The following is a 12,844-nucleotide window of genomic DNA, read 5'->3' as shown; positions in this document are numbered from 1 at the left end:
CCAATGGGTGGCATTGATGTTGTACTAGGAGTCTAATGGAGATGAAATTGGGAAATATAATCAGCTCTAACAGAATGACAAAGCTTCTAAAAAAATAAAAATGAGGCATAATTGCACAATTATGTTCACTAGAGGTTCCCACATCAAAATCATCCATTTCTCCATATCTCCAAAAATCCTTGGATAATCATTCCAAGGTATTTGAGACTCCCAAAGGCCTCCCACCTATTTGTGATCATGATCATGCTATTAATTTGATTCCAGGAAGTGTTCCTCCAAACATCAGGCTTTACAGATATCCCTATGTCCAAAAGAGTGAAATTGAACGTATGGTTGCAAAAATGCTAGAGGCTGGTATAATTCAACCTGGTCAAAGTTCTTTCTCTGCTCCAGTAGTATTGGTTCACATGAAGAATGGATCATGGTGCATGTGTCCAGATTATAGGGATCTCAAAAAGCTCACTATTAAAGATAAATTTCCCATTCCTATCATTGATGAATTATTGGATGAATTGCATGGATCAATTTACTTCACCAAGTTGGATCTTCGTTCAGGATATCATCAAATGAGAATGAAGATTGAAGACATTCCAAAACCAACATTTAGAACTCATGAGGGTCATTATGAATTTCTGGTCATGCCTTTTGGCCTTACTAATGCACCTTCTACATTTCAAGGTTTGATGAATTCCATTTTCAAACCCTTCCTTAGAAAATTTGTGTCAGTATTTTTTGATGATATACTAATCCACAACAAGTCTTGGAAGGATCATGTCCAACATGTTGACATGGTGCTCAAACTATTGGAGGAGAAACAATTATATGCAAAAATATCCAAATGTTTCTTTGGAGTATAAGAGGTGGAATATCTGGGTCATATTGTATCTCATGAAGGTGTCAAGGTAGACCCTAGCAAAATTAAAACCATTAAGGAATGAAAAATCCCCACATCCATAAAGCATCTACGAGGATTTCTCGGGTTGACAGGTTAGTATTGCAAGTTTGTTAAGAATTATGGGAGAATAGTAGCACCTCTAACAACATTATTGAAGAAAGATGCATTTTCATGGACTCTAGAAGCAACAAAGGCCTTTGAACATCTTAAAGAGGCAATGTGCCAAGCACCAGTCTTAGCTACACCGGACTTCACAAAAACCTTTATTGTGGAATGTGATGCCTTAGGAAATGGAATTGGTGTTGTTTTAATGCAAGAAGAAAGACCCATTGCTTTCGAAAGTTGTCCAATCAAAGGAAAGTATTTACACAAAGCTATTTATGAGAAGGAAATGTTGGCAATACTACATGCACTTAATAAATGACGACCCTACCTAATGGGAAGACACTTCAAGGTAAAAAAATATCATGATAGTCTTAAATAATTCTTAGAACAAATATTATCTTCAGAAGAGCAGCAAAAATGGGTCACAAAGATGTTGGGTTATGACTTTGAAATCATCTACAAAAAAGGGAAGCAAAATGTTGTGGCAGATGCACTCTCAAGGAAGGATGAGGATGTGGAAGAATTTCTTTGTGACATTTCTATTATCCAACCAGATTGGATAAACAAAGCAAGGGATGAATGGAAGAATGACGAGGAAGTGTGGACACTCATTCAAAAGATACAACAAAATCACAGTACATCTGATACATTTAGCTGGAAAAATGATTCGTTATGGTACAAAGATCAGTTATACCTATGTAAGAATTCCCAACTCAAACAAAATATTCTTAGGGAATTGCACACCTCTCCCTTAGGAAGGCACTCAGGATTTCTAAAAACCTACCACAGGGTTAAGAAGGATTCTTTTTGGGATGGCCTTAAATCGGATATTCAAAAGTTTGTGGCGGAATGTTTGGTTTGCCAACAAAATAAAGTTGAAACAATTAAGACCCCAAGACTATTACAACCTTTATCCATTCCAAGCCAACGTTTGGAGGAGGTTCCAATGGCTTTTATCACAAGTTTACCCAAATCCGAAGGGAAGAGTGTTATCATGGTGGTAGTTGATAGACTTACCAAGTATGCACACTTTTGTGCATTATCTCATCCATTTCAAGCAAGTACAGTTTCTACTGCATTTATGGAAACAATTCAAGAGCTACATGGAAACCCAAATATTATTGTAAGTGATAGAGGTCCCATTTTCACTAGAAATTTTTGGACATAATTATTTTCTTGTATTGTTACTCAGTTAGCTCATAGATCATCTTATCATCCTCAATCTGATGGGCAAAATGAGGTAGTAAACAAATGTTTGGAAGGATATCTTCGTTGCTTTGTATCCAATAAACATGCAAAATGAGGTAGTAAACAAATGTTTGGAAGGATATCTTCGTTGCTTTGTATCTAATAAACATGCAAAATGGGTCAAATGGTTGCTTCTAGCTGAATGGTGGTATAACACTTCCTTCCATACTGCAACAAAAATGAACCCCTATGGCACTTTATGGACACCATCCACCATCCATCACATCATATTTAAGAGAAAATTCTAAGGTTAAAGCAGTGGAAGATCACATCGAGCATCAGCAACAAGTTCTCCAACTCTTAGAGGATAACTTCACCTTGGCGCAGAATATGATGAAACAACAAGCAGATCAACATCGCAATGAAAGAAGTTTTGATGTAGGTGATTGGGTATTCCTATGGCTACAACCATATAAACAAATGTCCCTCAAGCAAGCTAAGAAGGATAATAAATTATCACCAAAGTATTATGGTCCATACAAGGTGTTGCAAAAGATAAGTGTACTATGGCATACAAATTGGAACTTCTTACAGCTTCCCGAGTGCACCCAGTTTTCCATGTTTCATGCTTAAAGAAGGTTATAGGTGACAAGCTTCCAGTTCAAACAATATTGTCAGAACTTGATGAGGAAGGAAAAATCATATTGGAACTTGAAGCAGTCAAAGAAACAAGAACTCGAGTGCTACGAAATCGATCAATTTCAGAGTATCTCATCAAGTGGAAGAACTTACACGTTGAAGATTCCACATGGGAGGATGAGAATTTTATACAAAAGCATCCAAAACTACTCAGGCGTTGACGACAACACTTTTCTGAAGGAGAGGGGCATGTTAGGTCCCTATAATACTAGTGATTCCTCCATTACTATTGTCGTTGTATCCCTTATTGTTATTGTTGTGCCCCTATTGTCCCTATATTGTTATTATTGTGCCCCATAAAATCCCTCTATTGTTATTTTTGTGCCTTTATATTATTATTGTTAGGTCGTCTTGGTTATATTGTGACCCCTTAGACTCCTATATATAGAAAGGAAGTTTTGTCATTTAGATCATCCAAGAATTTTTTCATTTGTGTAATGTAAAGGAGGTTGCCCCCTCGAAGAGGCTTATTTCTAAGGCGTGCATCTATCTGTTCTATCTTTTTGTGAGTTGGTTTCATAACACTTTCCACAAACATGTATATCAATGCATGGACATGGACTAACACTTGCCATGAGACTACAGATCATGAGCATAATCTTCAATACATGAACGAATACTTGTTATCTCAATCCTCTTAATCCTCTTTATCATTTTATTAAATAATTAGATCATCTTTGGTATAATGTATGGTTACAACTTAATTTTTTTCTTCAAATCATATTTTTGTTACATACATATATTAGACAAATCTAATTCAAATGTTAATATATAAAAGAATAAAAATAAACATTTTTCTTTGAATTATAAAAGGAAATCCAGGTAATGAGTATATACACTAATATTATTAAAGGGGAAACAATTTATATTCAACTATATAAATCTTTCATCGATAAAATATTGTTTCTATTCACTTATATAATTCTTTCATTCATGGAAAATTGTTATCATATTTTGATATAAAAATATATTATGAATTTCCTTAATTTGTTTCATTAACCTAAAAAATTTAAATGAAATAAATTAAGCAAACTCAAATTTGATAATCATATAATATATATTTAAAAATGAATTAGAAAAGAAATGAGAAACATTTTACAATGGAGCACCTAATTTATCTTGGCATTCCTGCATCATATTGCCATCAGCCATAACTTGATGATGAAAGAGCCATAACTTGATGATGAAAGAGGGATGGCACTGGGCACAGATAAACTAGAGAAAGTAGGCTTTTTTGTGGGTGTGGGTGTTGTAGCACCATCCAAATCTTCGAAAATATTTTCCCCCAGCCTTTTTGTAATTTGTTTGAGTGCATCTCTAGCTACACTAGGGTCTCCAATAACCTGAACGAGCTCCTCATTTTGGGAGGCACATTTTGATCGCTCCTCTTTGCTAAATATGCGAATATTTGCTCCACTGTGCTTCCTCATCTCATTGATGATGTTGCCATCTTTACCATAAAGGCAACCAATATGATTTGACGGAACAAGATGCTTCCTCATCTCACTGATGTTGAAGAAACTACAATTACCCGTTCATTTGAATCTCATTGTGCCTCTTCAACCTTAATACTTGCTCCTGTATCTTTCATCATGCCTTTGATGATATTGTCGCCCGTACCAATCACACCTCCAATTTTATCATTTGGGCATACTATTCGAATACAAAACTCCTCCCCACTTTTCTCAACAACAGAATTCCCAGATTTTGGAGCAATGGAAAGAGCAGGGTTATTGAACTTCGAGATTCACTTCCATATCCTCCCAGTGCTGGTAAATGGCCGGAGGCATAAGTACCATTTACTCTTGGAGCACCTGAACTGTGATGAGCAAACAGTGAATCTCGTTGTGGAACAGAATTTGGCGAAGTAAATAATGCGGGCACACCAGAAGGAAGGAGTGAAGTTGGGTTCGTTGCAGATAAAATATCAGTCCAAAGAATTTACTCCTTAGATGGGTGTTTATACAGAAAAGCTGAAACTTCATACAGTTCTTTCTCGACAGCGGTTGCATCTCCAGATATGACAACGACTTCACCAAAACTATTATATTTTTGCCGTATCTGAATTTGAGCCCCCGATTCGCTCCTCAATTTTTGAATGTTATTTCCACCTTTTCCAATCAAACGTCCAATCTGGCTGTTAGCAGCCAGCAACCGAGCATTGTGTTGTCTCTGTTTGTCGGCGTCACTATCTCTGCCAGAAGATTGTTGAACAATAAATAACAGAATGCAACCTAAGAAGAGCATCCTGAGCAGGACACAGTACAGGTTCAACTTCAACTTCATTCTCATAATTGCAGGACACAGTGAGCTGAAGATTACTATCACGCGTCTCTTGACTCACAGATTTTATAACTTTACCCGCCTTTACTCGCCTTTCCTATAATATGCGATACACAGTACTGTCAGCGCCAGGCAAAGCTCGCTCTCTACCAGTGCCATAGTTCCGTCTCTTATTTCCATCATTGTTCTCTGGAACCTCATTTTCCCTGCGTGCTCGCTTTCCAATGGCAGAGTAAAACCCGTCCATTGCAGGCAATCCTTTCACTTTTACAGATTATTAGATGTCTCCCTCTTTTAAGGAAAAACGCTGAGCCACTAGAAGAAGTTCATGTACTTGAATCCTACCTATCTTCTTGAGTCTCTCACACCCCCTCCCTCAAGGCCACTGATTTGCCCCCTTTTATATGACATGCGTTAGGGCTTATTAAGGCCGACAACTTGTTCACAGGGTACCCACCTGTGTTGTGTGGGTTAGGTTTCCACTTCAATAATAGTTTCATATTTTTATATCAATATTAATATAAGGGAAAGAAGAGTCGAGGAATGAAAGAAGATTTCACTAATGAGTTATTATAGTGGAATTAAGAAAATGTCATATGAATATAAGTTAGTATAGTATGTTTGGATATATATAGTATTGAGTTATAATATTGCAGCAAAATTTATTTATAATTTAAGAATCTCTATAGTTAAGAATAAGAATCTTGTTAAATGTATTTTTAAATTTATATATGTTTAATTTATATTAATTCTTTTGATGATGATGATGATAATTAGTTTTTATATATATATATATATATATATATATATATATATATATATATAACACAGAGTCACAGCAAAAAAACACAAAGTCACCCATTAGGCAAATAAAGCATAAAAGTGTTAAATGAGCTAGTTGCTTTGAACACTTGTCTCACAATGGTCTTCCAATGCCAGATAAATCCCCACAATTATAATATTAATTCATATATTAATTCTTTTAATATATAATTATAATGATGATGATGATGTTAAAAGTTCGTTTATATATATATATATATATAGAGAGAGAGAGAGAGAGAGAGGTAAGTGCCAATCATTTAATTTATATGGCTGCATTAGTTAATTAGTTTAAACAACTTTAATGAATTTGTAAATGATAATGTAATCAAGCTAAATCTTATAATTACCCATGAGGTTTAAACCAATTGGTTTGTGTGGTCTGTTCAGAAACTTGTTAGTTGAATTCTTTTATTGTTGATTTTGTATTAATTATGCTTTGAGTATATATATTTATCTAAAATATTAGTCAATTTTTATTTTTATTTCTGTGATATACTTTAAAAAATAATTTTGCACCCACTCTCCAGCCTAGTATGGAAGAAATTTTATAAGGTTGTGTTATGCTATATAAACATTTTGACTACAACAAATTACATTGAAATAAAAAATAAAATTAATAATTATAATTATGAATTAAAATATTTTGATTGGGTCAAATTACAATTAAAAACAAGGTAATAATAATAATACTAATAAGTATTAATTAATTAAAAAATATGAAATTTAAAAATAAAAACTAAAAAATAAAAAATAATTGTTATTAATTATTAATAATTAAACCATTTAGGGGTGGTAGGAGCGAAACAGGTTATTCTTTGACCTAATGATAAATTAGAGTGTCAATATGCTTGCGGTTTGGGAGTAGCAACCAATAATCAAGTAGAATGTTTGGATCATGGGAGTAACAACCAATAATCAAGTAGAATATCTCGCTCAATGGAAGGGTTTGGAAATAGCAATTGAAAAGAAGATTACCAAAATCCTTTTGTTTGAAAAATTTATGATAGTAACTTGACATGTGTGGAATGCCAAATGTTTTCACAACTAAACTCTTCCCTTAATTATACAAAGAATTGCTTTGCAAATTATGATATTTGAGGAAATAGAATTATTTCACGTCTTTAGAAGTTTAAATGATAAAGTTGACTCCCTTGCAAACAAATGATCTACTATGGAGAAAGGGGAATTAGAAGTGAATTAATGTGTTTTGAACTCACCCATTTCTTGAATTGTATAACATGAAGGGTGGAAATTTTAATTTTAAAGATTTAAATAGTCAAAACGTGGTTCCAATTATTAACAAACGATCTGATCGGGTAAGTTCTTCTCCTAGCAAGTGAATTCTAGATAATACTTTAGTGCATGTAGGGACAAATATGTGGCCCAAAATAACCTTTTAGCCATGAACACTAAGGAACTTGAAGCCTTGTTTTTTCTGGATCAACAATTGGTAAAAGGAGGACACACCATGCGAGAAAGGGAGGCCTCAAACTTTTAAAATTAAAGGTGGGAATGATCTCACAGAAGTGATTAGCATCTTGGGCTCGTTAATGCATTTTGCAATAGCCTAGATTTAATGATATCCCCCTAGTGTATCATTTAAATGACATTCCAAAAAGTTAGTGAGGATTTAGGCATGGGTTTGCATGCAAGGAAATTCAATGCTTCAGGATGGTAGATCAAATGTAGTAGGGGATATATATATGGCACACATTTACTCCTCTTCAACCCATCTCGTCATATTTATAAGCATCCTCTATTCAAAAAACAATGACTACCATCTTTTGAGATTCATAGAGTGGGAAGGCATCTCCCCTCTATGATGGAGCATAGGACTTCATCTTGTGAGGTGGACTAGACATATTTGGGTAAACTCCTATCCAAGTTGTTGGAATCACTCCAAGGGTTGCTGAAAAAGTTGAACCATAGAGGATTTGTAGAAGATAAGGAGATGGAGACTTATTAGCTCCTAATGAACATCAATTTCGAACTACTGCACAATAAAGTAGAGATGTTCTAGACTAATATTTGCATTGATTTGGAAACTATGGAATACAAAGTGTCTAAAATCAAAGACAACTCCAACAACAGGATTTAATTCATCAAGAATGAAGATGGGACTAGCTGGGAGCCAAAAAAAAAAAAAAACAAAGTCGCATAGTAGGAAAATAAAGTAGAAAATGACTGAAGCAACTAGCTACTTGGAACACTTGTCTTAGAATAGTCTTCCAATACTAGATAAATCCCCACAGTTAGAATCTTTGAAATGGTATGCATATATATATTTTTGTTAGGTTGTTTTTGTAAGGCATAAAACATGCTTCTTTTCAGAATGGTAGGCAAAATTAGCCATAATAACATGCTAGCTATATTGTGGACATCTAAAGGAAGTTTAATCATTGAATATGTGGACCAATGTATAGGTTGTGGCCCTGAAACCAACTTTTTATATTAATGACAAGGTTGACCCGCTCTTAAATTTTTTTTAATCCATCCATATTAACTCAATATTTATCAAGCGTCGAGAGGGATAAAATCTCTGGAGGTGCAAACCTTTCCTCAAGTTTTGCACTCAAAAAGTAGGTTTCACCTTGAGAAATTTTCTCCCTCATTAAGATGGATGTGCAACTTGTCTTGTAGCAAATGGAAATGTCAACATTATTATAAAATTCAAAATTAAAAGGAAATACATTGAAATATAATAAGTAAGATTTTTTTTTTTTTTTTTTTTTTTTTTTTTTTTTTTTTTTTATATGGCTAACAGAAACAACTATTTCAATTGTTTATTGCTATATGAAACTCTTAAACATGTAAAACATTTTTTGGGCTACATTGTATTCATTAATACATATAATAATTAAGTTATGCCTATTTTGAAATAGGGGTTTCAAAGTTTTACATTAATTATTCATAATTATTAGGTGGATAGTAAGGATTTAACCACTAAGGGATATTGTAGAATGTTCTTAGTACTAGTGATAGATCAAATATTGAGATTTATTTCAAAAGGGATCATCACTTTTCTTCTATTTTAATTAAATTCATTAATAAAAAAAATGTCATATGAATATGAGTTATGGGTTTTTCAGCGTGTGGTGTTAGTAAACTATGATATTAACCCATGATATTGTATAAAGCCTATTTACATGTTACAAATTTTCTATTGTAAAGTGAGTAATAATATAAAATAAAGTTATAAATTAGTTAATTTTTATGAATTTTCTTTTAAAGCTTGTCAATGTGAAATGTATCATGAGGTAAGTGTTTTGATACCTACTATTTGCGCTGAGAGGTGGTCCTGCCAACATGAAAGTGATGTTGTAAAGTTCTATTATGTAAACATTTTGACTATGTCGATTAAAAATAAATGAAATATATACATAGCCTGGACTCATCTTAAATCTGGACCTATCAAGCCCAGAGAGGGATCAAATCTTTAGATGTGAAAACCTTCCCTCAAGTTTTGCCTTCAGAAAAGAGGTTCACATATTAGATATTTTATCCTCTCCGAGCTTGATAGATCTAAATTTAAGTTAGATCTAGGTTGGTTATATTGATAGGAATGTCTATTTTGGAATAGGGCTTCAAGAATTTTAATTTAATTATCAAAAATATTGGACAAATGGTAGGGATTTAATTTTCAAAATTAAAAGTCAATAAAAATAAATATAAAAACCCATGGCTAATGGAAAAATTTGTTTCAATTTTTTTTTCCCCTTAAAACTCGTAATATTATGAAGAATATTTTTGACGATATTATATACATTAATGTATGTGGTATTAATATATCCTTGTCAGTGCAATATTTAAATCTCTTTTTACTTTTAGGTTAAACTCTTCAATTGTCCTTTACAAATTCTATGAGAAAATACTATTTTTCTTATTTTACTAGTCATCCTTTAACAAATAACACCGATTACTTACATACTTAGTCATATTAAGTTTAACTATTCATTATGTATTTTTCTAACTTCTTCTTGAGGGACTAAGATGACATGAAACACTTGTTAATTTAATCTTGTAAATATAAATACTCTCTCTCTCTCTCTCTCTCTCTCTCTCTCTCTCTCTCTCTCTCTCTCTCTCTCTCTATATATATATATATATATATATATATATATAAGGATGTGGCCAAATCTCATAGAAGTGTTACAAAATTTTGATGTTATAGGAGAATTTCTCTATATTAGATACATAGATGTCAAGATTCCATTGTATTTTGAGTTCAAAATTCAAAAAATTCCTATATAGGATAAAGTGTGGAACATAAAAATAATAGATAACGCATAACATGGAGAGAAGGTAGACATGATCTACATGGGTGGAACTATGTTTTTCCAATGGCCCAAAAACCACAATGCTTTTTGTAGACTAAACCTATGGAAATCCTAAGAACCAAAAGCATAATTTAACATAGATAAAACATCAATGAGGAGGACAAGATGGTAACCAACCATGAGCATTTACTTGAGTTGTCAGGATGATCTCAATTAATGTAGAGGAGCTATGGAAGAAGTCATCTTTCCAAGTCATTATTTCCTGATGTTAAGGAACCATAACTGCAATTGGGTTATCTGTGCTACAAACCCTTTTATCCAGAGAGTTGATATTTTTCTTTAGGTTTATTAGCATTCTTAGAGCCATGTACATATCCTTTCCTATAGAGCTCTCTATTGCTACTAATCTTCCTAAGACTACTTTTAGTTTGAATCACAACTCTTGAATGGTTGTTTCGTATTTTCAGAGGGAGCTACGAGTGGATCATAGCTCCCCAAAATCTATGATTGGTATTGTAGTAGGGGGAAATACAATAGAAACTAGGAGTAGACTAATATCAAGTTCAATTATCCATGCAGAGCACTAAGCTAGACCAACTATTAAAGAAATAACCAAATGCCCAGTTCAAAATCCTAGGGATCAACCATTTGATTATGTCTTTGTTTAATATGAAAGCACTAGACATTCCATGGTAAGTGGAAGAATTACTCCAAAATTTGGTTGATGATGGATTCCAATCCTATGTATTTTTCATTTATCCCTTTAACCAGGTAATTTGATAACAACAAATAATTTTCGAACATAATTAATGAGTATAGTTTTAGAAGTTTTCCTAGGAAAATGCCTTTAAGAAGAGCATATTGTTATGCTAATTTGTTGGTTTTCATTCAAAATTTACAAGAGAGTTTTCCTTCATTTGTTCTTCCAAGGAAAAAGATAACTCCCCCACCTGCCTATCTACCTTGGGTTTCCTTTTGAGTCTCCATCGAAGAATAAAACATAGGAGTCTTTCATTCTCCACCATTTAGAGAATTCCTTTGAGTCTAATTATAGTTGCAAACATGATTTTATGGGAATTTTTGAGATTTTTCTCACTTTAGAATCTACCAAATCAATGGAAGTGGACCACCATGCCTTCTCTAATTCATCTATTGGTAATCTGGTTTTCCTGAAAATGTATTGTAAAGGAATTTGTGGGGAGAAAATTGAGACCTTTTCACAAAAATGTTTAGGAAGAAGGATGAATTTCCTTAATATGACTTTGTTTTGACCCAAGACTATATTCCATACTAGAAATTCCGTGATAGCCATCCAAACCATTTCCAATTTTGGTTTGGAGTGAAAGGAACCACCATAGTTTTTATACCAATTTGCAAATAGATATGGTCATGTGAATGGATATGTCATGTGAGGATTAATATCCTTAGAAAATAAAGTCGATACCTATTTGATATAAGGGCATTCGAGGAAGAGACATTTTGATCGAAGTGGATATTGGTGGTCACCCTCCTATTCCACATGGACCCCCAAAATTGTCTCTTTCAGGTTCCTTAATTGTAGCATAATTTACTATTTTTGGCAAATTTTCGGGTCCTAAACGATGTTTTTTTGGGAAATGGGAAAAGCTATAGCCAAGAGTTAGGGATTGTAGTCGAAAGTTGTAGTCCTAGGATATATCTTTCTAATGAGGTATTGTACATGTCAAACAAAGATCATATGCCAAAATTACGACCTCAGGAAGTTGATGTAATAACTAAACCCAACGAGACCCACAAACTTTTAGCACTTCCTCTCCTAGGGTTAGGTTTTTGGATGTTTAGGATTTTCACTTGTTTATAAATAATAGAAAGGCCTTAGAGCCTCATTGTAACATAGTTCAAAGGCATGTATCCATCACATATCTTCTCAAAGATAAGATACCATCACCTAAGCTAGTTTATTTCCATTGTGCATGTAAACAATTTCAATATTTTTTTATTAATGAATTGAAGTTTAATTTTCACTGTAGCTCTATGTTTATGTTTTAATCTGTATTTCATTTCATTCCTACATAAATCTAGATCATGTTTTGTCATTTCCTTAGAGGCCAAGAAAATTTCACATCTAAAGTGCCCAAGAATCCCCGTTCTTACTAGAATGTCAATTATTAAGGTCTTCCCCTGTGTATATGTCCAACAAAAAATGTCCATATTTGGGGAAACATTGTTGGCCCAATTTTTTTTCCAAATCACATGCCTCACAAGATGTTCTCTTCCTCAGATTTCCATACATATCATTGTTTAATAGTATATTCTCTTCTTCCCCAAGATCTTGTCTTGCTTGTGGTTTGCTTCAGGTGCCCATCCCAAAAGAATTGATTCAAAGATAGAGATCAGGGGAGATAACTAAATTGGGTAATGAAAAAGGTTCCATCTGATAGATATACCATTTGTATAGTAGAGAGAGATGACTTTTAGAGTCCTTTTCACAATACTACCTAACCATTTTATTAAGGGAGTTAAGCCTAAGGATTGTCTTCTAGTAGAGGATGGCCTTTAATGCTATCTGTCCATAAACTAACATGTTTTTCAT

At 33.4% G+C, this 12,844-nt stretch overlaps 1 protein-coding gene across 1 annotated transcript; it reads right to left on the bottom strand.

Moving 5' to 3' along the window:
* Positions 1–4,020: 4,020 nt before the first annotated feature.
* LOC149207023 (KH domain-containing protein HEN4-like) lies at positions 4,021–5,417 on the bottom strand. The gene is made up of 4 exons (XM_089397893.1): positions 5,284–5,417; positions 4,854–5,135; positions 4,542–4,706; positions 4,021–4,408 (listed from the first exon to the last, which is right to left on the bottom strand). The coding sequence occupies exons 1-4, from the start codon at positions 5,415–5,417 to the stop codon at positions 4,021–4,023; spliced, it is 969 nt and encodes a 322-aa protein (XP_089254019.1).
* Positions 5,418–12,844: the final 7,427 nt, after the last annotated feature.

The sequence above is a fragment of the Pinus tabuliformis genome, chromosome 1_2, assembly GCF_031772625.1.
Source record: "Pinus tabuliformis cultivar Carrire ecotype Pingquan chromosome 1_2, CPIR1, whole genome shotgun sequence".
Lineage (NCBI taxonomy): Eukaryota > Viridiplantae > Streptophyta > Pinopsida > Pinales > Pinaceae > Pinus > Pinus tabuliformis.
The sequence above is the reverse complement of the archived record's forward strand: the minus strand, read 5'-3'. Positions and strand labels throughout refer to the sequence as shown.